Source organism: Dicentrarchus labrax, unplaced genomic scaffold (assembly GCF_905237075.1).
Source record: "Dicentrarchus labrax unplaced genomic scaffold, dlabrax2021, whole genome shotgun sequence".
Lineage (NCBI taxonomy): Eukaryota > Metazoa > Chordata > Actinopteri > Moronidae > Dicentrarchus > Dicentrarchus labrax.
Genome location: NW_026136722.1, coordinates 16317237 through 16343686, shown reverse-complemented (window position 1 = coordinate 16343686; position 26450 = coordinate 16317237). Strand labels below are relative to the sequence as shown.

The 26450-nt window shown below is 41.1% G+C and overlaps 1 protein-coding gene across 1 annotated transcript; it reads left to right on the top strand.

Moving 5' to 3' along the window:
- Nucleotides 1-1721: 1721 nt before the first annotated feature.
- plcd3a (phospholipase C, delta 3a) lies at nt 1722-24890 on the top strand. Its single transcript, XM_051387884.1, has 15 exons — nt 1722-1936; nt 11784-11948; nt 17138-17366; nt 18040-18169; nt 18677-18902; nt 19586-19787; nt 19875-20019; nt 20302-20454; nt 20545-20697; nt 20792-20942; nt 21095-21211; nt 21488-21666; nt 22145-22280; nt 22564-22713; nt 22804-24890. Exons 1-15 carry the CDS (start codon nt 1846-1848, stop codon nt 22941-22943), a joined length of 2367 nt encoding a protein of 788 aa, XP_051243844.1. The 5' UTR covers nt 1722-1845; the 3' UTR covers nt 22944-24890.
- Nucleotides 24891-26450: the final 1560 nt, after the last annotated feature.

Genomic DNA, 26450 nt, shown 5'->3' with positions numbered 1-26450 from the left:
AGTATTTTAAAGGAGCGTTTGAACACTTAATATCTCTCCCTGTAAAAAGGTCAGACTTTTAAAAAAATCTTTTTGCATGTTTCACTATATCATGCAAACACACAATTTTCCCAGTTTCCTCAAATCATTTCACTTCTATTAAAAGGCAGAAAACTGGGTTATTCTGTCTGTGACCTCTTACGGTGGGTGACTGGGTCTCTCCTAACACTGCCTGCAAAAAGACTGGGAGTCCAGTGGCCACACAAACAACACAGGCCTACTGTTTCTACTAATAGAAGCAGGCAGAGTTTCAGCTCTGGCAAACAAATAAGCAGGCCGAGCCGGGAATCCTGCGAGGAAGCGGACGATGCGTTCCAGTTAATATGAAACCTAATGACCACGGAGATTGAGAAATCATACCAAGGGGTTCCCATATTCTCGAATCAAGGAGCGGCGCTGCTACACAGGAAAAAAAAACCCAAAGCTGCTCCTGCATAGATCACAGCTTGGGAGGATTAGTGGGCATGACTTAATCTCTCACCCTGTCTAACATGGATGTTGCTGCAGTTGAGAGAAGATGAAAGATAGAAATTGTTATGCATTGGCCTTGATGTGTAAAAATTAAAGAAATGGCTGATGTGCATCTTCACGAAGAGACAGCAGGTCCAGATTTATTGAATTTGTGCAATATGGCAAAACATCAGCTGCATTAAAAGACTGAATGAGTAGAAACATATCACTTTAAGTACCTTCCACCCATCCAGACTAAACCTGCTTGTGTGTGTGTGTGTGTGCTCCAGGAGGTGCCGTGGATCAGGGAAGACCACATTTTATGCTTTTTTCCCCGACAGCAGCAGACTTTCAGGCCGTCCCTGCCGTCCCTCTCTGTTATAACTCCATTACAAAACACTTAATTAAGTTTTCCCAGCCAGTGCTCCGGCGCTGTGGGTTACCCCCCGTCTCTACATACACTCACTGAATGAATTAATACATAAATAAATCTCTTTTCTTGCAGCACATCCTCATTAAATCCAGCACATACACCTGGTACTGTAGAAGATGAATTCTGACTTTAAACAGAACTGTTTTTGTTGAGATGTGCGCAGTGTCTTTGCACGGTCAACAGGGGGCGCTGCACTCTAACTGATTGGAAATGCATTGGGACTATTTTTGATAAAACATTCTTTTATCATATTAAACTTGGCCTTTTTTCACCTTAAATGTTGTCCCAGAACTTTTAAAAGCCGAAATATGAAAGAATTTCTGTCATTTTTTATAATATTTTTGATGTTTCAAGTTAAAGGAGTGTATTTAAAGTCATTAAAGTTGAGTGTTTATAGCTTAATAATGGGTATAAATAAACATTGATCATCATTTATGTATTCTACTGTTGTCCTGATTCGTGTTTGAACTTATTCCCGGACACTTTAATTGCTTTCTTTGTATTTCAATTAAAGGTCAGTCAAGTTTAAAAGTTTAGCGGAATTGACCATCCCTTATTCTAGTAAATCAGTTTTCTTACTGTGCTTGGGGCAGGAGGAGGAGGAGGAGGAGGAGGAGGAGGTGGTGCGTAAAGTGTGCGCCTTGTTTGGAGTCATGTTACGCACAGGCATGGAGAGGAGCGCCGGGGAGGGAGGGAAGGAGGGACTCTCTTACATGTGGAAAAGGAATAACTTTTTGCGCTCGGCTGTCTCTCTCTCTCTCTGTCTCTCTGCTCGGGGCCTGTCTCCCTTTTTTTGGGGGTTGTGGGGGGAGGAGGGAAGCACAAATCTTGCAGCACACCTGCACCCTCAGACTCTGTTACTCCCAGAACTTACGGAGGCGTTAAAGCTGTACAGTCGCTGGAGTTTCCGTAAGTTTTGAATCATGTTAGGCAGCGGTAAGTCAGCGGCCAGCAGCCCCAGAGGAGGGCGGAGGAAGGCGGCAGAGAAAACGAAGGACCCCGGCAGGAGGCTCGGTAAGGGAACAACCTCCAAACTTTCTGGGATTAAATCAGTGAGAGGACTTAAATGTGCGCATGTGTGACTGTATAGTGAGGATATCTTTAATGTTCCTCCACTGGTGTTACCTCCTCATGACACTGTGGATATGATAGTGAGTGTGCAGTGATTTTTCACTGTATTTAGGAGTTAAAGTGACATCTGTTGCACTGTTGTTGTCATAAAGATGCTTTTATCATGATATTTTATTTATTTTATGCTATAAATAATAATAATAATAATTAATTACTTGCTGACTGACTGATGGAATAATTAAAAGTCTGGAAACGTGTGTTTGCTCAGCAGTTACTTTTCCAGAACAGCCCCTAAAAATAGTTAGTTGCAGCCTTAATGTTGTTACTGAAACTAACTCGGAAGGTGGAAATATTCACAATACTTTGATTAAAGACAAACTAAACTGGATTTTAATTGATGTAAAAGTCAGAATTTTTTGGGGAAAAGGACACAATTACCAATTTTATGGGGAGTAGAGGAAAAGCTTATACAACTAGTAGTGTAAGTAAGCACTGTAATGAGTAATAACTGTAAGTAACTGACTTTTGAGAAGAGTAATGAGTATTAAATTACATTTCTGACTGTTACTCAGTTCTGTATTTACTCTCTGACCACGTGCTTGTGATCTAGTTGTCTAGGTTCAATCCCAAAGTAATTTCATCAGAGAAAACAGCATAAGACAGATGTTTAATAGCTTTTATTTAGAATGACAGAGCCGTTAATCAGCAGATAATGACAGCTCACTGACACTGTGTGTGTGTGTGTGTGGGGGTGTTATTGAAGTGATCATGTGTTTATGAAGAGCTGAAGCGCTCTCTAACCCACTGGTGTGATTCAGACTCCCTCACCATCCCAGCTTACTCCCTCTCCCTCTCTCTCTCACTTCCAACACTGATATACTTCACACAAGCCCTCCCAACTCACGGTCACACCTCGCCCCAAAATAGACACCTGCTGAGCAGCGACAAGGCCACCTGTCAGAAAAGACACTGGGTGTCTGGAAATCTGGACCTCTGTTGATGGTCTGCATGCCATTTGACCTATTTATACTAAGCAAATGTAAAATGTGCTTGCGGCGACTAATGTAGAGGAAAATTCAGGATTACATCAAGACTTAAGAAGTAAACAATTATACTGAGAACTGTGTTTTAAAGACATAAAATACGGTTTAATAGTATTTTCTATGGCAGTGTTTTGCTGCCATGCCAGAAATAATATAATACAATGTATATTTATCTGGTTATAATGTGAAATGTTTCATGTTATAACTTTATAAGTCAGATTTTGGGGGAAACTCAGTCGATTTAAAGATGCCATACTAAATGCTATGTGACAAATTAAATCTCAAATAAGTAGCGCAACCTCTAGTTACCAGATATATTTCATAATTTAGATTCTATAACCAAAGCACACATCCTGTTGTGCTGATATATGTGTCACTGTACAGTGGAAGCAGTTTGCAGGGACCTGATGTGGTCTCGCTGTAGCTGGCGGGATTCAACGCTCTGTGTATTTGGTTACTTTGATTCAGTGGGACCCTGAAACACCTCAGTGTGTGTTGGCGTGGGAAATATGTCACCTGCTTTACTTTAATTGGGGTTGAAAATGAGATTGTTTCGATATAACGGCTAAAAAAAACAAACCACTACGCATATACATCCTAGTAAGAAAGGAGAAAGTCTAACTGGGGGTCTTCAGCCCCCCCAGCACCCCAACATCTGGTGATAACTTATTGTTATAACTAGAAAAGTTTCACCTATAACATAGTAACATATTTTGTTATAACAATTAAAGTAATATAAGTTATACAAGTTTCTTGTTATAATGTGATAAAACATCTCCAGATTTTAGGGTTTTTAAAATAACTTAAAGTTTGTGTCATTCCAGAAAATGGAACAAACGCTCTATTACTGGGAAATATTTCTATATTTTAATTTTATTCAGTCGTTTCACCTCGTTAAGTAAGCTAACTTGCTAACTTTTACTAACTTATAGACTTATAGTCTCAATGAAAGACATAACAAAAGCTCAACACTCATTCTGTGAACTCTACCTACCAGATTCCCACCCTACACAACTTAGAAATACTCATATCAGACAATTTGTGCCTCTTTTTAGGTGGCAGGAGTGGAAGTTAGTGAGCCTCAAAGTGTGTTGTGTTTAGGTTACACAAGGATAAAGGAGATACGCACTACAGGGGGGATTTTATTTCCTGGGAAACTATGTTGTTTTTCAGAAATTATGTACAGACTTTTAGCCATTTTATTATCTCAACTGGCTTCAGAAATAGTTAATACTGAAAACTGACTTAAAAAAATGCCCCCATACCCCTCTAGGTTTGGACTCTACCCCTGATTTTAACAATAAACTTTCCACATTATAACAGAATACTGATGCATTTTCCTTTTTCTGGCGTGGCGGCAATCGTTTTCCGTAATTTCCCCGCAACAAAGTTTATTAAATTATCCCAATAAATTCATAAAATAAAAAATAACCTTATGATCCCTTTCCTGTTCTTCCAACATATCACCAGTGTTTATTTTGGCCTTCTGATAACTGCAGATATCCTGATACAATCATTTAATTCTTGAACACTGAGCTCCTGATTTGTCATGATTTTACTGCAGTGTGTGTGTGTGTGTGTGTGTGTGTGTGTGTGTGTGTGTGTGTGTGTGTGTGTGTGTGTGTGCGCGCAGGCGTCCAGACTTTGACACAGCAGACTGTGTTGAAACTCTGACACTATGCAGACGCTTGTTCAAGCATTGCTGATGTTTGAGTTATGAAACCGTATCTCTGTGTCTGAAATTGTAATACACAGCCACCAACGCTATATTTGAATGCACCACTAATACTGAATAATGAAACCAGTGAGTGTCGCCCACCCTCCCCCTCCGACCCCTTACCGCCATGTGTCCACATAAATCAGGTGGCCTTCAACCCCTCCCCACCATGCCGCTTTAATCCGTCCCTTACATCAAATGGAAAACACCACATAATCATTTTGTGAGTGAGTTTAGGGGTTTCGTGTCATGTGGTGTCACAGGACCTTCTGGTGTGTTCACTTTCTTTAAGGCTTTTCTCTGCGGATAAAGAGGTAAACGTGGCCTGAGATTTGTCAGCTTTGAGATAAATCCACCAGTATGTTGGAAGTGCAACTGTGGATAAATATATTCATCGCCACAGACACCCCCCGGTGGGAGGAGGGGTTGTGGATTTTGATTTCAGAGGCGGTCCAAGGTTGTCTGCAGTGTTGTTAACGCTGGAGCTCTGAGACAGCAATTAACTTCTTGTGAGAACAGACAGTTTAGCCTGCATATGCACATGGATCAGGATTCACAAACAGAAATCCAGGACTTCTATTGACTTTATGGGTTCAGATGGGAGCAATGGGTTCACAGGTTGCACCTATGGGTTGGATGTATATGTGTGTGCAGTCAGCCTGAAATATCTTCAGAATAAAACGGATTGGATGGCCCAAATTCAGCTTACAAGCAGCCGTCTTTAATTTTGAGGTCAGGGTTGGTGAAGTTCTTCCGACTTTCCAAGTTAGAAATCCAGCTTTCAGTTGAAATTTCCAACTAGGAACTCGGAAATTATGACTTCCCAGTACAAAAGGAAGGCACCATTGCTAACATTAGCGAGCTTTAATTCCTAAATTGGATCCCCATTAGTTTCCACAAAAGTGGCTGCGAGCTTTATGTTGCATTTATCTTTAAAATGTGGTTGTCTTTTCCACATAGATTAGCCTTGCACATAGCATACGTAAGCACAGGAAAAGGAGCAAGTGGACCGAGGCTAGCTCAACTTTTATTGGAGCACAGAGCTTAAAGGCAGCAGGAAGTGTGAATACAAGAGGGTGTGTCAGTGTCACTATGTAGGTGTGTTGTATCTTCCACTCCTCAATTCTTACAAGAATGAACAAAACAGGGCCAACCAAGAGGGCCCTCACATCTGTGTCTTTGATCAGTGTGAAAGTACTGCCCTTTCTCTTTCTGTAAATAAACCTTTTGGTTTGTTTTGTGGCAAAAAGAAAGGTTACCATTTTACTACTACGTCTACATGTTGGGTTATAATGTGATCAAATGAAAAGAAAAAGGTGGATTGACCTATATAACTAAATTCATAAATAATTGACAAAACATATACTCTGTAATTTAAAAAGTTAACAACTATAACAATAATCCAAAAAGAAAACGGGATTAACTTTCCATAATCTGGTTTCCTCCTGAATATTTTTGAATCTTCCAAGCTCTCTGTCGCCGGGTTAAACGTTAACAAATCGTAATTATTTCACAATCCAGATATTAAAGTCGTGGTAGTTATAACGACTCTGTAAGCTGCACACGAGATTCACCTCCTCGCTGTGTGGCCACATCTTTCTCATTAGTGAGTAAATTAATGTGAGAACTGAATGCTTTTCATTTTCAGCTCGACACAAAGAGGCGGCTTTGCTTTCAAATTCAACCGTGCGCCGTCCAAAACACATTGGCAGTAATATTGCATTTCAAAATAACACTCAGTTTGTTGCTAATCCTTTTTTTTTTTTTTTTTTCTGGAGGGAATCTGTTAGATCAAGACGACGCCACTGAGAGTCACAGCTCCAAAGTCATTTCTTTTTGTCACACTTTCCTCAGATCAGTGTCTTTACTGTGACGTTGGGGTATCTTATTGATAAAAACCTCGGATTAATAGATGCAGAGGAGTGCCCTACTTGCTGCCTGACAACCGTCTCGTGGGGACAGCTGCGGGACAGAACGGAGAAAATTGAATTGACCCTCCGCCCATATCATATCAACAACACCCTGACTTGTCTATCTATCTCTAGCTGTTTCTCGTGACAGTTGTTATGCTGAGAGAAACGTGAACCATGTCCCAGGAGTAGCTGGTATGTGGGCCTGAGTGAAGAGGACTCATGCAGACCATCTTTTACTGCCCCGCTGATGTGGTTATTTTCTTTCTGAGCCTCCTCTCGGTTTGGAGGCCGCTCACAGTGTCGATACACCCTCAAGGAAAATAGTCCCTTATGGGATTGATTTTGAATGTTTATTGTTTTTGTATACGGCTGATCCAGCCTCTTTTTTTTTTTTGCCAATTGTTCACATATACAGTATGTTGGATGGATTGATAAAATTTGGTATACACACATTCATGTTCCCAGATGATGAATCCTTATAATTCGATGACCACCTGACTTTAAATCACATCCGGTTCTCAAACTATGGCTGCCTCTAGAAGTATGCAGAGGAATCTCTTAATCTCTTAATTAAAAACATATAAAGCTATCAATATCCTGTAATTTCTTGTTCCAAGATCGGCCTGCTACGTAGTCGCATTCATGCACGTAGGCCCACGCTTACATCCATGACTAGTTAGGAGCTGAAATGTGATAGTAAGATAGTAAGCAGAGGTAAAAATGAATGGTTAATGGTTGGTGCAATCGTGGCTGCAAACGGGAACTATTGGGAAGAGAAGTATGGACCAGGAGTAGCCTCCTTTTTCCCCAGTGTAGCTCTGGAACCGGTTCATTTCAGGATTCAACAACAATTAACAATAGATAATCTTCTTATTAGGAATAAAGCTGCCTCCATACACAAACTGTCTGCAGCTGAATTGAGTCGGTCTACGCTGCTGAATGTCGTCATAATGGTGGTTTATGGAGAGGCTAATATTGTCTGAGGTTGGTACTGTGGTGTAAAATGGAAGAAACACTGATCCGCCAGCAGGTCAACATTTAACAGATGATGAATCCTAATGAGTTTGTTGATCCTCTTACGTTTCCCCGAGTGCCACAAATAGGTTCACATTCGTATTTTTAGGTAAGATGTCTCACCAGGTCCCACAGGATGAATTGTAATCCCTTAGATTTAAATATAACATCATCATTAGGGTCAAAATCTGGATCTGTCCAATACTGTGTTTGTTTTTATGACCAAATACCTGCAAAACTAATGCTGTGTTTACACCCAATTAGCAAATGCATGCTAACATGCTAAGCTAAACATTAGAGCTGCGAACATAACATTGTCACTGTGAGCATGATTCATTTAACGTGACATGATTTAGGATCTTGATCTCGTTTTATATTGCTTTCTGCTCGTCTGCTTGTCCTTCTGTGTCGTGTTGACATGCTTGCATTAGAATCACATCAGCCTGGTCGCTTAGCAGGTCGGCATGCAGGGCTTTGACCGTCTGATGAAGTGGATGTCAACCGGATTTTCAGCAGGAGACGATGAAAAGAAAACACGATTCATGTCTCTCGCCTGAAGAATCACCCATGCCCATCCCTCTATTTATACCCTTATGAATAGGCATTCAGGGGCGGTATAGTGTATCAAAATGTGCAAGTGAAATGTAAACTGTGGATTGGTCCACACTTGCAGACTTGTGCTCACTTGTTGTGTTGCGGGTTTGGATATTAAAACCATGCAGGTAGCAAAACAGGAAATGTGGTTGAGGCTGGAGAGGCAACAAAAGTTTAAGTCTGTTTGGGCAGCTTAGTGTGGTCAATGACCTGCAGTTAATCAGGTCCATGTGCTCTGCTTGTGGGAATGCCTTGCATGTGGCAACAGCTTGGAAAAACAGTGTTGTTATGGATTCAGGGCTGGTAGGGGAATTTCTTTGTGTTCGACCCTAATGGGGAAGAATCCAACGCTCCAGTTTGTTTCTAGTCAGGAGGGGGTAGGGAGCTGAGAGCAGTGTCTGTTGTGCTGTAGCTTTGGGGGCCCTTTGAGGAACTTCAGCCATTTGGTACTGACAGTATGAGGACTGTGATTTAAAGGGAGGAGAAAGAAAGTATGCCAACCGAGTCTGGACAAATCTTTAGGGGTGAGCAGAAGAGACTAAGCCATGAAGAATAATTAGAAAAGAGCTCTGTGAGAGGTCCCATTCATCCCCTGCAAGAAAAGCAATGAGGCGTAACTGAATGTCCTTCAGCACTTGAACTGTAAAGCTGTAGCTGCATTACTTTGTCACAATAAGTTACAAAACACTACGTTTTCCTAACTCAAAACTTTAATCTGATTTGAGCAGGAAATATTGGGAAAGATTTTACACTGGTTTTACAAAATGTAAATTTACGTAATGCAAACCAGTTTGGAGCCAGAATGTCTGAATATTTTTATACTATTTCCTGGGTGAATGTCAGCCTTTGATACCCATTGTCTCCACTCTCTCTGTCTCCTCTTGATTTCTTATCAAATAATGGCAAAAATACCCCCTAAAAAACCAAGATATGTCAGTAAATTTGTCTTAAAGAACCTAAAATATGTTCAAATAATGAACTAATTAAGCAACAGCTGCTTCATTACACATGAAATTTGGATGGAAAAAAACCACTACAAAGCAAACAACTGTTGAAATATTCACAAAAAGTTGCAAATATGTCCACTCCACAGTACCAGATTGCACCCTGACCCCTCCCTGAGTCTCGTCATGTTTGAACTTTTGGAACGAGAGTCATGTTCAAACACTCTACGTGTCCCTTCAGCTTCAACCCTGCAGTCCAAAATCACATTCAGCTTCAGTTTAGAGCTGCGATTGTGTTCATCGTCGGTTATTTTGGCAGTTGTTTTTTTTTTTTTGCGGGGGGGTTAATCATTTAAATGTTTGGTCTGTAAAACGTCACATCACACTTTCTTCGAGGCCCAATAGGACATCCATCTTTAAATTCTACAGTCCAAACTCTTAAATTGTTTCATCTCTACTTGAGTTCTTATTTAATCAAATCCAGCTCATATAAAAATGATCTTGCGATTGTAAATTCAGAAGATCCGTTTCTAGTGCCAACATTTGGCTTTTTGATTGATCATAAAACGTTTCTTTCTTCTTCTTTTTTTTATGTTTTTGCAAGTTTTAATCTCTGTGATTCAGCGATGTCACATGACTTTAAATTAACTCTCAACTTAAAGCTTTATTGTCTGTTCACCACGTCTATAGATCACTCAGGCTTCCTGCTTTCATCTCTTATTTTCTCCTAGAACACGCCCGGATCCTTTCAGTGCTCCCAACAAATAACAATCCGATCTCTGAGGCTCTGCATTGGTTTTTTTAGCTTCTTGATTACATTTCCATAGCTAGGGAGGCTTAGTGTGAATGGTACAGCCAAGCAAACTTTCCATGCTCCTTTTCTGCTGTCTGTTGGCTTGGTACTGCCCCAAGAGAGAAATAAATCTACAGTTTATCATGACTGATTCACATCTCAACATTCAATTTTTTCTCAGCTTTATTCTGAGCAAAGTCTAGACTGGATGAAAACACACAGAGAAGCATTACTTTCTTGAAACATCAAGTCACATTTCCATGACGATCCATGAGAGCTTGACTCAGCACACTGAACCTTCTATATGACCTGAATGAACGTCTGGTCATTTCCTCCAAAGTTTGTATAGGAAACAGGAGCTTGGGTTTGGGGTGTAAGCAAAAGTGTTGACTGTATATTTGTGAGGTTGGCTTGACAAACACCATCATCAAGGTCAGGTATAAATGTTGCTGTTATACAAGAGTTATTCATTTTTAAAAGCAACATCCACCGCCGAGCTCTTAAAAAAGAAAAAGAACAATGATCAAGTGGGGTCAAGTGGCACTTAGAGGAGGTAGATACGTCACTCCCTGGCCTCTAATGTTGTTATCCTGACTCACAGGAATGAATAATCTCTATAAAACTACAGAATTCCTGAAGGGACGTATACAGTTTTCTATGGTACTCGCTGCTGAGATAATGATAGTGCATGTACAGTATATATCAATGGATGGCAAAGGGTTGTAGTGAGGTACCGGCTGCAAGTAGACTTATATATACCTTTATTTAAACTTGAAAATCATTTACCGTGAAGTCGAGTAACATTTTAAAATGACTAAAAATATATGAAAATAAAAAAAATAAGAAAGCAATTAATCAATTAAACGACTAATAAAGTACAGATGAAAGAAAACAAGTAATTTAAAACACACAAGATATAAAACAAGTTAAACAAGTGCAAACAGAGGGGTACAAGAGTATTGATCCTTAGGGTGCTTTGTAAAGATTTCCATGTAGGAAAAGCATAAAAAATAAAAGCAGATCTTCTGAGCTCGGTACAAACTGGAGGAACTTGCAGTGAAAGGACCGTTCTAGCACGGAAGTGATCCTCATAGATAAACAAACACATATGCTTATCACATCTCTCAGCCAGAGAGAAGAGAGCCGAAACACCATCACAAAAAGGAATAATTGTAATAATCCTGAATTCCAAAAGAGAATCCAACCTGATGTTTCCTGTAGTACCACCATGAAGTTCTCATTTGTGGTCCCCCCCCCAGGAATAATTGTAATAATCCTTTAAAGGTCCAGTGTTTAACATTTAATATAGGTATGTTTTCATTAGTGTAAAATCAACTGAATATATAGGAGTCGTTACATGTTTATATCTACAGACACTGCAGGTCACCTTCCATGTTTCTACAGTAGCCCAGAATAGACAAACCAAACACTTAAAGCAGTGCTGTGGCTAATTACAACCTCACATTGCCCCTATGGACGTAGCAACCTAAATCAACTAGGATACAATATAACTACAAAATTCAATTATCAAGTTTGTTTTCTTGTGACATTTTTTATGATGTTTGCACACCTTTACTCTTTGATACACTGTTGTCCAAATGAAACAGCACAAAGTGTGAGCCAATCTCAAACTGAATCACAGTTTGTTTTTACATTAAAACTTCATTGCTTTGTTTTGTGTGTGTGTGTGTGTGTGTGTGTGTGTGTGTGTGTGTGTGTGTGTGTGTGTGTGTGTGTGTGTGTGTGTGTGTGTGTGTGTGTGTGTGCTCCAGGGTTGGACAATGACGACATACGCCTGATGATGCAAGGCTCCAACATGGTGAAAGTTCGCTCTTCGAGGTGGCAGAAGAGCCGAAACCTGCGGCTGCTGGAGGACGGACTCACCGTGTGGTGTGAGTCCACCAAGAGCTCCCGCAAAGCCAAAGCCCAGCAGACATGTAAGTATTGCTGCAACCTGGGCTTTATGGCCAGGGAGAGCGGTAAGGAGAGCACAGTGTGTGTGTGTGTGTGTGTGTGTGTGGGCTGGCTTGAGCAGACTAATCATAGAGAGAGAGAGAGGATTTAAGGTGGAAAAGAGGCAAATGACCAAGTGGAAAAGGGAGTTAGTTCTGAGAAGTGAGGAGTGGAGGAAAAGGAGCTCTGAAAGTGAGAGTGCTCATGAATAAGAATTGGTCTTCTGCTATGAAAGAGAGGAAACTTAAGCGATATCAGATTAGGAAAGAGCTTTGCCTGGAGGGAAACGTATCTACAGGGGGTAATGTAGAAACAGACCAGCCGGGGCCTTCCACCAGTCCAGTGCAGACTGGGATGTGAGTCAACGTGCTCATTCAGCCAGCTTATTGTTCAGAGTTGTTGAGCTGTTTTATCTTGGCGCTGTCTCATGCCCTCGCCTCCACTTTGCCTTATTAGAGGGGTTGAATGTTCCCTTGGTGAGTGAGTAGACCAATTATGGGCTCTGCAACCTGGCTGAATAGTAATTATGTGTAAAACCAATTCCTGACGTAGACCTTTGAGGTCTTTAATGAAGGATTACTTCACTGTCAATATACGCAAGGTATCACTTCTATACATACAGTCCCCCACACATATGCATTTCATCAGTGAGGTCAGAGCGCAGGGTCTTTCCCAGCGCAGTGCCCTGCGAACTATGTCTTTTTGGTGTATTATCATTGATTTATTATCAGTAATGGCATCTTTTTTAGGAGAATTTTCTGTTAAACAGCTAATATTTTCACTGAAACATGCAGAGGAGTTGGGGAGACTTAATAAACCAGTTTACAGTCTTCCCCATGAGCTGCATATAGCCCCAAAAAAACGCCACCTAGATTTAGTTCATCATCATTTTTCAACACATTATACAAGATTAAGTTATAGTTCCTTTATGCTACTCATAAAAACAAATTTCTTTATACAGTATATAGGTGACTAAATAGTAAGACTTCCAAAAAAAGACATGATGATGTCGGCTGTGGCTGGGGTTGGTGCTGTCTTTTAGTATCCTTTGGGCTCTGTACACCCCCCAAAAGTTTTTTTCCCCCCCTAAAAAGTTAAGAAGGACTAAGAAGGCACAGGAAGTTCGCCTTCTTAAGTTTCCTTAAGGAACACAGTCGTTTCTGAGCTTTCTAAGGTGGAAATGTGAGATGACCATGACAGGTTCTCTGTGATGCTAATTCTCAGCAACCTAAACTGTTCATTGGTGTGCGTCTTTGCCTCCTTTTTTCCCCCTAAAATCAACAATTAGCTCCTTGATGTCATTTTCTCTGCATCACTCTGCAAGATTGTTGATTTCCTCCCGATATGAAGTCTCATCATTGTTTGACAACCAGCCAATGGTGGTTGTGTCACCTGCAAACTTCACCACGGAGTTGTCTCCATGTTTGCAGTCTGGGGTGTACAGTGTGAACGGGAGGGGGCTGAGCACACAGCCTTGAGGAGGGGCGCCGGTGTTGAGAGTTGGAGGAGGTGTAACCACCTGTCTGAACTCTCTGGGGTCTGCTTGTGAGGAAGTCCAATATCCAGTCACAGAGTGTGGTACTCAGGCCCAGAGTCCTGAGTTTACTAATCAGTTTCATGGAGTAGATTGTGCTGAATGCGGAACTGAAATAACTCAAGACTAAGTGTTGCTCTTTACAAGCTGCAGAACCAGTTTCTCAAAGCACTTCTGAGAATACGGGTGAGTGCCACAGGGCGGTAGTCGTTTAGACTAAATATTGCAGACTTCTTAGTACAGGCCTGGCCCTAACCAATTTGACACCCTAGGCAAGATTTTAGGTGGTGCCCCCCTTGCATTGCAATAAATTCCACTGCCAGTTATATACATACATATACTCACGCAAGAAAATAGCTTTGTCTTTGACATTTTATTTTATTTTTTAGAGAAACAAGTTGCTCAATCAAAACAGTTAACAAGACAATAATAAATTAGAAATAAATAATACAAGAAATGTAAATAGCCCACACAAAGTATAAAATGTAACTACCTACAAAATAAAAACTGTAAACAAGTGATAAAATAAATTAAATTAATTAATTATGAATTAATTATTATTGTTTAATAGGCTTTGCTATACAGTTAAATTAATGTGGGCTTTTTTCATACTAAGAAATAATAGCACCAACTAGTTTTAGTATAAAAATATTGAAAGTTTTTTTTCTTCCCCCATCGTGGCGCCCCCTAGATGGACGGCGCCCTTAGCATTTGCCTATACTGCCTATGCCACGGGCCGGCACTGCTTCTTAGGATAAATAAGGATAATGGTGGTTGTCCTGAAGGTGGGGACACTGTCCTGTGACAGTGATATGTCAAAAATGTCAGCAACTAGCTAATTGGCCCATGTTTTTGAGCTTTTTACTCATATTCACTCTCAGCAGGAGTTTTCTCACATCCACCGTGGATACTGACAGCGGACGGTCCTCTGTCGACTTTACACCTCACTCTTTGTTGAGGAGATCAAAGTGAGAATAAAATATGTTCAGCTCACACGTGGCAGGGCTTCACACATGATGGGGGCACTCCTGCTTTTGTAGCCTGCGGCGTTGTGGATTACCTGCCACATATCTTTGGTGTTGTTGGTGTTGAGCTCTCTCTCCAGTCTCTGCTGGTGTCTTTGCTTTGCCTCCTTGATGCCAGCTTTCAGTCTTGCTCTGGCGGTGCTGTATGCTACCTTATAACCTGCAGTATTTTGGCCATCCCAGCTTTCTGTTTGGGGAAGGATTTTATTGTCACCGCGTCATCAACACGTTTGTTGATGTATGATGTAATTGAAGGTGTGCATTTCTCAGGTTGCAGCCTCTTTAAAAGCTCACAGTCGTCCTGTAGAGCTACTGTAGCTCAATCTGTGCACTCATAACCTTTTTTACTGATGGTTTCACCCTATTTATCTGCTGGGTGAAAGTAGACATGAGAAGCACAGAAATATGGGTCTGATAGACCAGATTGGGGACGGGGGGAGGGCTCTTGTAGCTGCCAGATATATTAGTCTAAACATGGTCCCGTGTATTTGTTCCCCTGTTGAGGATGTGGACATGCTGGTAGAATTTAGGTGAAACAGTTCTGAGAAATGTTTAAGATTAAAATCAACAGTTACAATAAAAACACCATCTCGGCTTTAATTTGCATCTGGAGGAATGTAAACAGCAGCCACATCTGGGTGTGTGTTTGTGGTTTTCAGAGGACAACATTAGCTCGTTTAACCTCGGCGGAAGTGTTTCACCTGCCTCATATTTTCCATATTGACACAGCAAAGATAAACAGAGGAGATTAGACTCTGTGGGGAGAAAGTCAAAGTGCAAAGGCAAAATTTAATCTTAAAAGTTTCTTTTCTCTTGCAATGAAAATCTTCTGCAAGAGAGCTACAGCAAAGGTTAAAAGAAGTCAGCTGACTCGCATGTGATCAATCTCTCTCACCCTGTTTTATTCTCTTCCTTGTTGCTTGACCTTTAGCTCTCCTGCCTCTCCTCTGTTTGTGCTCTCTGTCCTGATGTGAGAATGCAATATAATGTTAACCCCCCGCCAGTGGGTGGGCCGGCTGGGTTTATGGGTCAGCCGATGGTGAAGGCCGTCTTGATTGAGCTGCAGCCGCGCCAGAAATAGCCTCGGAGTGGTCTAGTTGCAGCGTGTAACGCTCCTTACAATGATGACACTTGGCATAGAATATAACACTTAAGACTTCTGCTGTTCCTTTACTGAACCACACACACGCTTGTCACTTTTGCCGTGTCTCAGATAACCACAAAGGAGGAATGTGGAGTAATTCTGAGGAGGTGGACGCGGAGGCTTTATGACCTCCAGGAAGAGAATAAGGCTATTGTCGGGGCAAGACACTGCTTATAACCCAGCTGAGTGATCGCCACACTGCAGGCGTCCCAGAGTGGAAATAGATGAGCTCCTGTGCTGAATAAAGTATTTGTGTTGGGATCAGCTAGCAGCCAGTGTGCGTTTGTGTGTTTGGCTTTGTATTTTCTGGGCAGCGAGTGTTGCCCGGACTCACCACAGCTCTGCAAATCTGAGATAAACAAATCACACTAAGTTGTAAATCTCAATCTTTTTGGCTCGTGACTCCTCAGACAAAATCACAGCACAGTTAAAAACGCCTATTAGAGGATGTACATATATTTGCAGAGTAGTGAACAATTCAACCAAAGAATGATTTTCCTTTAGCAGAAAGGATTTAACTGTTCAGTAACTGACACAAAAGTTACATTTAAGAGAAAAATGTGTGCCATTTCAGAGTATCTATTGGCAGAAACGGAAAAATATATATCTAAATGTGGTTTCCAGAAGATGAATTTAACTTATTTTGGTAATTCCCTGACTTTTCCTGTCTAGCCACCAGCAGAGGTTTTTACTGGTCCTGTTAAATTCGCAAACACTATAATTACTACGTATTCATGACTTCTAATTAGCAAATGTTAGCCTATTAACAGACTAAGTTAAGATGGGTGTGCATGGTTATCCGTATGGTTCATCTTGTACGGCCAGCATGGTAAACATTATACCTGCTTAACATCTACATGTTAGCACTGTGAGCAAAATTAATTGACGAGTCAATAAAACAGGACGAAAGAGAGGCTGAGAAGACGGTGGTTTTAAGGGGACAACATTCGCTCTTTTAACCACAGCAGAGGCATTGCCTGCATCATATTTTCCATACTGACACAGAAGAGTTTTTTAAACAGAAGAGAGACTCTGTGGACAAAGTCAAAATATAGGGCATTTATTCTTTAAAGTCTAAAATACATGGTTGACATTATACCTGCTTAACATCTACATTTTAATTGAAAGCATGCTGTAGACTCTTTATTCTAGTTTTTATTACATATCCCATAAATCAGCCTTCCAAATGATCCCATGCAGCCGGCACCTTTACATATTAACTGCTATAAAAACCCATTAAAAGACCTTGTTCTACCTCCTTTACACATTTTTATTATTATTATAGTTAATTATTATTATTCTTTTGAGAAGTATGTTATATTTTACAATCACGTCGCTCAGTCACTCTGCTTGGTGAGATTTATGAATCCCTAAAAACACATGAGGTTTGACCTTTAGCCGCTTTGCTCCATGGCTGTGTTTACTCAACAACACAAGAGCTTTTTTTATTGAAGTCTTCTCCTCTCCCAGTCGCAGTGACAGAAGTGGAGTGTGTGCGTGAGGGCTGCCAGTCCGAGGCGCTGAGGCGTCTGTCTGGGTCGGTGCAGGAGAACCAGTGCTTCACAGTGATCTTCAGAGGAGCCAGGAAGAGCCTGGACCTGCTGTGTCCCTGTGAGGACGAAGCTAAGCGCTGGGTGCGAGGGCTCCGCACTTTAAAGGATCACGTGGCCAACATGACTCAGAACGAAAAACTGGACCAATATCCTATATATGTATAAATGTATAAATATAGTGTGGCTGAGGCAGCACTGCTATGGTGACTGACTCTGCTGTCACATGTGCCATCCCACGTCCACAGCATTGCTAAGGTGAGCAGTAATGACCAGATAAAAAAGCCCTGTCTAAATATAGTCCGACTGTCACTGTTAATTACAATCCCAGGTAGTGCTGCTGTTGATATCATTTTCGTTTTGTGAACATATGAATACAGCAGCACAATTATCTTGTACATGCTATTTTGTAGTTTATTATGTTTCATACTGTAGCCTAGGTGATGTGTATCTTAAATGTGTGGGCTTTCTGTGTTACAGGCAGGTAACAACAAACTAAAATAAGTCTCTTGTTGCTATCGACTCTTTCATGCAGCTATATATTAATTTGGCAGATGCTTTTTTTTCTCCAAAGGGACGTACAATAATTGCATTCTGCCTGCATATATGGCATCTCATTATAAGTGCCCCCCTCCAGGGCAAACGATATGTGCCAAGTGGTTCAATAACCAATAAAAAGCTGCAGTATGACAGCACAGAGCGTAGAAAATGATGTCTCACCACATCAGGAAGCATAATCCAGTTAAGTGTAAGATTTTGAATCCAAAGACCGCCTTAACTGTTTAGCTTTTTAGTCCGGGTTTATTCCTTAACCCTCCACACTTGGATCCGAGGATACCTGAGGCGAGCGGATCAGAACCAGGACGGCAAGATGAGCTACGATGAGGTCAAGCGGCTGCTTCAGATGATCAACATTGACCTGAGTGAGCAGTACGCCCGCTCTTTATTCAAGGTCAGGGTCACCATGTGTACGTTACATGAGTTTCTGAGCACCTGTACCCTCAGCTTATGGTCACTAGATGTAATTTATATGAGCTCAGTTCTGTACAGTCTGTGTTCAATTACCAAGCCAGTGGCAAGCCAACCACCAGCCCCCCTCCCCTTCACATTTTATCCCCTCCCATAACAAATCAAGAGCCAGTTATTTTTTTATTGTGGCGGATTACTGCCTGCTATGTCCCTCGGATCTCTATTACAGCAGAATTGTTGGTTTTTATGCTCCTTCCTGCTGCAATCTCCAATACCGGCCCTCCTCAGAGAACCATATTTTATAATGTAAGTGTGCACAGCTGGGTTGTATTGTTACCGAGATGCTTTGTCCACAGGGAATTCGAAGCACTCCCAAAAGAAAAGCATACTGTGTTTGATTAAGTCTACCTTTCTCTCTCTGTGTGTGTGTGTGTGTGTGTGTGTGTGTGTGTGTGTGTGTTTTAACCCATCCCGATCCCCTGCATCCCAGAGGTGTGACCGATCCGGTGATAATCGCCTGGATCACATAGAGATCGAGGAGTTCTGCAGGGAGCTGCTGCGACGGCCTGAGCTGGACGCGGTGTTCAGACACTATTCAAGCAATGGTTGTGTGCTCGCTACCGCTGAGCTGCGAGACTTCCTGGGAGACCAAGGAGAAGACGCCTCATTGAATCACGCCCAGACTCTCATACTCACCTATGAGCTCAATGACTGGGGTAGGCCCCTAAAAGCATTCATTAAAGGCTTTAAAGGGCCAAAAAGGGCTTATTCATTACGTCTGCTTTCAGTAAATATTAAAAAACAATATTCACAGTGTTACAATGATATGTATGTATAACAATATGACATTTAAAAAACAGTCTATTTAAAGCTTGCTGTAAGCGGCTACAAATGACAATTAGACTAAACTACTGTTTAGCATGTAGTTCAAATGCTAAGCTACAGTAGCACAAAAACGGGTCATAAAGTCGGTAAACTAACTCAGTAATGATCCTTTATACAGCAGTATTTACCTACATTTGACCTCGCTAACTTTAGCTGCCATTGTTACATAGTCTCACAATGTCATTATAACTAAATTAGTTAGAATTAGATTAATATTACTGGTTATTTTAATTATCTGTAATTATCTTGTACACAAAAGTCCATATTTGTAAAACATTATTAGGTTTCCAAGATAAAGGAGCTAAATGGGTGAAATGTTTTCAACACAGTTTGACTGCCAGTAGAGAAACATCACAGCTTAAAAACCAATGCTGTCAACATAATTAATAAAAGACTCCTCTAGACTGTGACAGAAGGAGGCTGTAATTTAGTGTAAACCGTTCCCTTTTAATTAAATTCTCACCAGTTTTGCTGGTAAACCAACTCGACGGAAACACGTTTCTATTTATTGCAGCTCAGAAGAACCAGTTCATGACCCAGAATGGTTTCACCATGTACATGCTGTCGCAGGAGAACGATGTGGTTAATCCCGACCATACCAGAGTCTACCAGGACATGAGCCGCCCTTTGGCCCACTACTTCATCTCCTCGTCGCACAACACTTACCTTACCAAGGATCAAGTTACCAGTGCCAGCAGCACTGAGCCATACATCAGGTATTCAGACATTGACCCATCCAACAGCTATTTGGATTTTCAGTGCTCTCTGTGACCCGTCCTGTGGTACGTGTCTCTCTCTGACAGGGCTCTGAATCAGGGCTGTCGCTGTGTGGAGCTGGACTGCTGGGATGGAGATAAAGGGGAACCTGTCATCTACCACGGCCACACGCTCACCTCCAAAGTGCCTTTCAAGGAGGTCATTGAAACCATCGCCCAGTACGCCTTCAAGGTAAGAGGAACTTGATTTCATGGTGTAAATCCTCAGCTGTGACTGCGTGCTTGCTGCTTCCCGTTACCGCTAATGAAATAAGTGAGTAGTCAGTCAGTAAACAAATCCAGATCCCTGACTTCTTGCTTCTTGTGGTTGCATACTTGGCTCAGAGGCAGCCCAGCGGTATTTTGGTTTTGACATACTATAGCATTGCAGTGTTGGGTTCATGTGCTGCTATTATGTGCTCTAATTGCATTTTATGGGCTTGGCGTACGGGTTTTCCTGTGTTTGTCCCTGCAGGCGTCCCCATACCCTCTAATCCTGTCCTTGGAGAACCACTGTTCTGTGGAGCAGCAGGCTGTCATGGCCAAACACCTCCGCGCCATCCTGGGCAACAAACTGCTCACCAAGCCCCTCAGTGGCCAGCCGCTAAAAGACCTGCCTTCTCCTGAGGTACAAAGCACACAGCTGGATCCTTTTTCTAAGAACTCTGGCTGTCTGGTTTTCTAATGAAGCAATTTGTTCCAATGATCTTCGCTGCAGGAGCTGAAGGGCCGTATTCTGGTAAAAGGGAAGAAGCAGATTTCTCACCTGAGCCAGTTGGGCAAGAATGACAGCTGTGCGAGTTTCTCCTCAAGCTCTGAAGATGAAATAGCAGGCAGCACCAAGAACACACCCAAGAAAGATCCTGCAATGGTCAGTTCAGGAAGACTTTCATCAAGCCTGAGACGCTGTTAAAGTGAACTTTTTAGGTAATCTGCCAATTATCTTTGATGTTCGTGCTTCCCAGGTCTGTTCTAAACTGAGCCCAGCGCTCTCAGATCTGGTGGTGTACTGCAGAAGTGTTCCCTTCCGTGGGTTTGAAAATGCATCTGGAAAACTCCCAAATGAACTATCCTCCTTCTCTGAGAATGAGGCCCTCAAGCTCATCAAAGACTCAGGTACAACAGAGGAAATAATTGCATGTTGACGATAGATGATAGAAAGTCAACAAGATTCTGCAACATTGCTTTTGCTGCAGCTGATTCTACAGAAAAATATCATCAGCCTCCGGTGTATCATGGCATGTCGTTTTCTATCTTTTCATTTGCAGGAAAGCTTTTTGTGAGACACAACAGCAAGCAGCTGAGCCGGATCTACCCCTCTGGCCAGCGCCTCCAATCATCCAACTATGATCCTCAGGAAATGTGGAACGGTGGCTGCCAGATGGGTTAGTACTCCAGACTAGAGGCTAGGATGCTGTTCTGATGGAGAGCAAATTAAGGCAATTCATTTGAAAAACATTATGTGGTCACTAAGAGCCAAAAAGATGTTTTACTGACTCTCACTTCTGCACATTACTGCCACACCACAACACATCGATGTCACCGGCTTTTTACTGATTTACCGAATGTAATTCAGCACTCACTGATGCTGAAATGTTTTCCGTTTGCACGTGTGCGATCAGGCTTGCCATGTAACTGACTCCTCTCTCTGCGCTGTGCAGTGGCTCTGAACTTCCAGACACCCGGGGAGCAGATGGACCTGAACCAGGGTCGCTTCCTCCCCAACGGTCGCTGTGGATACGTCCTCAAACCGAGCTTCCTGTGCAGTCCCACGTCCAACTTTAACCCAGAGAACACGGGAGGAGGCCCCGGTCACGTCCCCACCCAGCTGACTATACGAGTGAGTAGTAACCTATTGAGTAACGGTGTCAAATTTGTCCCAAATGAGTCATAACTGATATTTAGGATGCAATGCAATGCAATTTTGACATATTTTGTTTATTTAGATCAATACTCTTCATGTATGTTTACACTTTATTACTCTAATATTGTCTCTTTGTTTTTACATACTATTGTTGTTTCTGTTTACTTTACAACATCTTTTGTATGTCTGTTCATTCTGCAAGAGGAATCCTTCCTCTCTCACCGTTCCTGAGATTTCTTCCTGTTAAAGGTTGTTTGTTGTTTTTTTTTTGTTGTTGCTTTTCTTATCTGAAATAAGGTCCTAAAGATAAAGGCTGTTGTATGCTGTACAGACTATGAGGCCCTTTGAGGGATATTTGCGATGTTTTGATCGTTTTGACTTGATTTGAATATAATTTTAATAGATTCCCTATCAGAATTTGATCAAAATTGACTGATTAGGTCTTGCCTTACAGATAATATCTGCGCAGCAGCTGCCAAAAATCAATACAGAGAAGGCCAGCTCCATTGTGGACCCACAAGTGTGGGTGGAAATTCATGGGGTGGCTATTGATAATAGAAGAGACAAAACCCACCGCATCGACAATAATGGTAACTCTGAGACTTCATTAAAGCATCAACTTTATATTATCACCAGTATGAATGTTTTAAGCAGAGAGCTTTATGCAAACATGTTAATGCTGTAAAATCATGTTATGCAGTTTTTTGAATTATTGTCTGATTTTATAATGATGTAATGAGGCAATAGATGGCAGCAATAAGCAGCTCAGCTCTTTGACATATTTTAGCAGGAGCCTTTCCAAGGCCATGATTAATTTGTTTGAAAGGTGCAGGACTGGATGATGTATTTACAGCTCTTGTGCGCCCTCTACAGGCTTTAACCCACGATGGGACTGCACTCTGAGCTTCCAGCTGCAGGTCCCCGATCTGGCCCTGGTGCGGTTTGTAGTGGAGGACCACGATCACACTGCCAAAAATGACTTTGTGGGGCAGTTCACTATACCTTTCACAAGCTTACGAACAGGTGCTTTTAAAGATTCCCTGTGCATATTATAGAGCAGTCGCCACTGTGGCATGTTGTTTGTAACATGTGTAATATATTATTTCTTCTCAGGTTATCGACATGTTCATTTACTGAAGGCAGATGGTTCCAGTCTGTCCCCCGCCACACTCTTCATCCACGTCAAAGTCCGCAAAGGAGTTCCCATCAAAACTGTGTCCGAGCGTATAGCCATGGCCAAAAGCAAGGCATGACGTGCATCTGAACTAGACGGAAAGCTGCATTTTCTGATAACAAAGGGCTTTGGAAAGGGAGCTCTAAATGTGAGGAGAAAGAGAGAGTGAGAGAGAGAGAGAGAGAGAGAGAGGGAGAGACTGCTGCTTCTGCTGCTGGCAGACGGTCCCAGTTCAGACCTCAAGTGGTCCAATTTACACTGAGCCACTTCCCAATGCAGGAAGAAAGATGTCGTTTATCAGAGATGAAGAAGCGCGCTGCCTCTTAGCAAATGAATTGCCTCGGGCTGGATAATGAATCCGTGTTACTGTGGGAGTATTTGGTCTTGTCAGTGCTGAGTGCTCTGGAAACGAAGGATTGTGGTTCGTGATCCACACTGATATGGGATTTGTTACAAAATTCAATTTATTGTTATTAACTCTCATGTGTAGGTTATCCTTTAATCTGTCACAGTGTTAAGATGTGTTATTTCAGTGGTTCCCAACCTTTTTCCTTAAGGGACCCCCTTTTTCTATCACTGAGTAAAGCCCTGACACATTTTATGGATAATTAGTATAATATTCAATGCATAACAATAACAGAACAGAACAACAGTGCAAGTAACACAAATAGTGAACACAATAACTGCAGGATGTTAATGTAAAATGAGCGATTTGGATGAATTTTGAGCAGATTATTTCCGGTTTTCTTGATATTTTTAGTCTGTTTTATATATATGTGTGTATATATAGCAGGATTACTCTTTTAAGATACATCACATTACAGTGCAAGTTGTGCTTTTCAGATGTGAAAATGATCTATAGGCTGCTGCCTGGATTTGCTTAATGAAAAGTTTTTACACTTAGCAAAGGACATTTGTGGCTTCCCCATTTTCTTTTCTGAGGTCACATTGTTCTGTTGTCTCATAAAATTAATGAATATCATCTTACTGACATTTCTTTTCTCTTGTCTTTTTAGTTTTCTTTAGTGTTGAGGTAATCCAAAAGTACTTAACTGACATTTTAAATTTAAAGCATATATTTTTAAAGTTGTTTTTTTACACCTCTTAAAATCAAGAAGGCCTCGCGACCCCCCAGCGAAGCTTTGACGACGCTTCGGGTCCCGATCCCCAGGTTGGGAACCGTTGTGTTTATTTAATCCATTTACATTTTTCATCTAGAAAATAAAGTATGATGATAAATACTTAAAAATGCTTAATAATAAAAAAAACACACTTACTTAACTGAGGCTGACTCATAGGTGCTGTAAGTAGGAATTTAAACATGACTGTCTGTGATTACAAAATGATGAAATATGTTTTAGAAATGATTGTTTTCAGCACTAAATGTGATGCAATACAGATGAAATAATGTGTAAATGATTGTCATAGGTTGTCTTGTCCATGCAGACTGAACAAAATGAGAAGTTAGTCTTACCTGATACTCCAGATACTTGGCACTTTTAATTTCTCTCCAGAAAAAGATTTTATTTTCTGAGACAAATAACAGTATATTTCCACAACATACGAATTAACTTGAAATATTAACAGTATTAACTTACCTACTGATGTTTACTTGTGCTTGTCAGTCAAATAGTGTTTTTTTTTTTAAGATATTAGCTTGTAGGCTCCTTGACAACTCTGCATAAATCATGTGTGTTGCCAGTTCTTGTCCTTAACATTTGGATGTAGAAAATTGTATTTGCAACAATCTAATACAACCAGTAATTACTGAAAGCTCGAGTGAATCATTTAATAGTCTTACAAGGAGGTTCCCTGATAATAAAACCGTGCCGTAATGAAAGGTGCTGCACGTGGATTACTGTAATTACAGCATATATGATCAGGATGGATTTCAATGGCATGTGACAAATGGTGAGTGAAGAATGACTTTGCAGTTTGAAAATCTTATAGCCTATGTTGTGTGAATGGCAGTCGGTGGTTTATGTGTGCAGGAGAAAATACTGTTTTCATAAAAGAACTAATAACACATTGCTGTGTGAGCCCTTTTTGTTGTTGTGTTTGCAAGATAAAGAGAGACAGTATATATGTGTTTGTGTGTGAGTGTATAGGGGGATGGGGACTGCGCAGGAATACATAGATGGAGGAATATTTCCACATCACATTTGGTTTGCATTTAACTCTTCTTTACCTTCTGAACAGCTGAACAATTTGCAAGCTGATAAGCTTTGCAGATTCAGAGGGCCAGTGAACTGCACGTGCACTGCAGTATAATGCAGGAGGCTATTTGTAATAATGCTGGTACCACTGTGTAAAAACAATTAAAGGTCCAGTGTGTAGCATTTAGGATGATCTGTTGGCAGAAATGTAATATAATATTCATTGGTATGTATTCTTTAGCGTATAATACCTGAATATAGGAATTATTGTGTTTTTGTTACCTTATAATGAGCAGTTTTTAACTACAGACGAAGGGGGTCGCCTTCCATGGAGTCCACAATGTTTAACCGCCATGTTTCTACAGTAGCCCAGAACAGACAAACCAAACACTGGCTCTAGATTTTCAGCCACCGTAGTTTCTCCTACACATTTCACAGCCCATTCTCACTCCCAGGTTGTCAAATACAGACGCCAGCGGTGTTCAGTTAGTTCAAATCCTACACACTGGTCCTTTATTAAAGCTGCAGTAGGTCACTTTTCACATATTTGCTGAAACTTTCACTATATCCTGACAGTAGTACATGAGACAGATAATCTGAGAAAAAAACAGGTTCCTCTGGCTCCTCCTAGTGCTCCTGATGGCGTTTGCAAGAATCTACCCGGCCTGAACAAAACGACATAAAGACGCTTTGGGTTGGAGAATAAGAAAGCTAGTTGATTGTTGATTATCTGTCTCATGTTCTACTGTCAGGATACAATGTAAAGTCCAGAAAATATATGACAAAAATATGTCACAGTGCACCACACTTTGTTTAAGTGAGTGTTTTTTTTTTGGCTATCGTGCTCTTTATTCAAAAATGAATAAAAGGTTTTTGATAAGCTTGCAGTGAAGCTCACGCTGGTCTGCACCCTCCCCTCTCAAAGTCATAAACCACGTTTCGAATAAAGCACCTTTATCTGAACTCTTATAAGAACTTATTTTGGGTTTCCAGGTTGTTACAAATTCTGTTGGCTGGTGTTTATCATTTCTATTTTGTAATAATGCTTTTATAAATGTTGAAGATCTTGGTCATTTTAGGGTTTGTCACTAACCCATTAATAGCACCGGTGTAAATAAGTTGCTGAATCCAGATTCTCAGCCGGCTGTTTCCAGCTGATAGATGATCAAACTGTCCAACCAAGTCAAGTCAAATTGTTCTCTTATTTAAGAAAAAGTTGTGATATTCTATATTTTTCTTATTGTCAACAAACCCCATGAAAACACAGAAACCAACAATTTTTTCATCCCACTAACAAGCATCGCCTGTGTACTCAAAGCCTGATAAATCCTATTCCTCTGTGCCTCTATTATTGTCTAAAAACGATTAAAAACACATCAGTAAGCCACACCGTTGCACTGGGTGACCTGTCCCTTCATTATGATGAACAT

What these genes read in the sequence shown, in the direction of transcription:
- plcd3a (XM_051387884.1), top strand. Translation starts at nt 1,846, where the DNA reads ATGTTAGGCAGCGGTAAGTCAGCGGCCAGCAGCCCCAGAGGAGGGCGG. An exon ending in AAGACCTGCCTTCTCCTGAG is followed by an intron (nt 20,455 to 20,544) that starts GTACAAAGCACA and finishes TCTTCGCTGCAG; the next exon opens with GAGCTGAAGGGCCGTATTCT. An exon ending in CCACCCAGCTGACTATACGA is followed by an intron (nt 21,667 to 22,144) that starts GTGAGTAGTAAC and finishes CTTGCCTTACAG; the next exon opens with ATAATATCTGCGCAGCAGCT.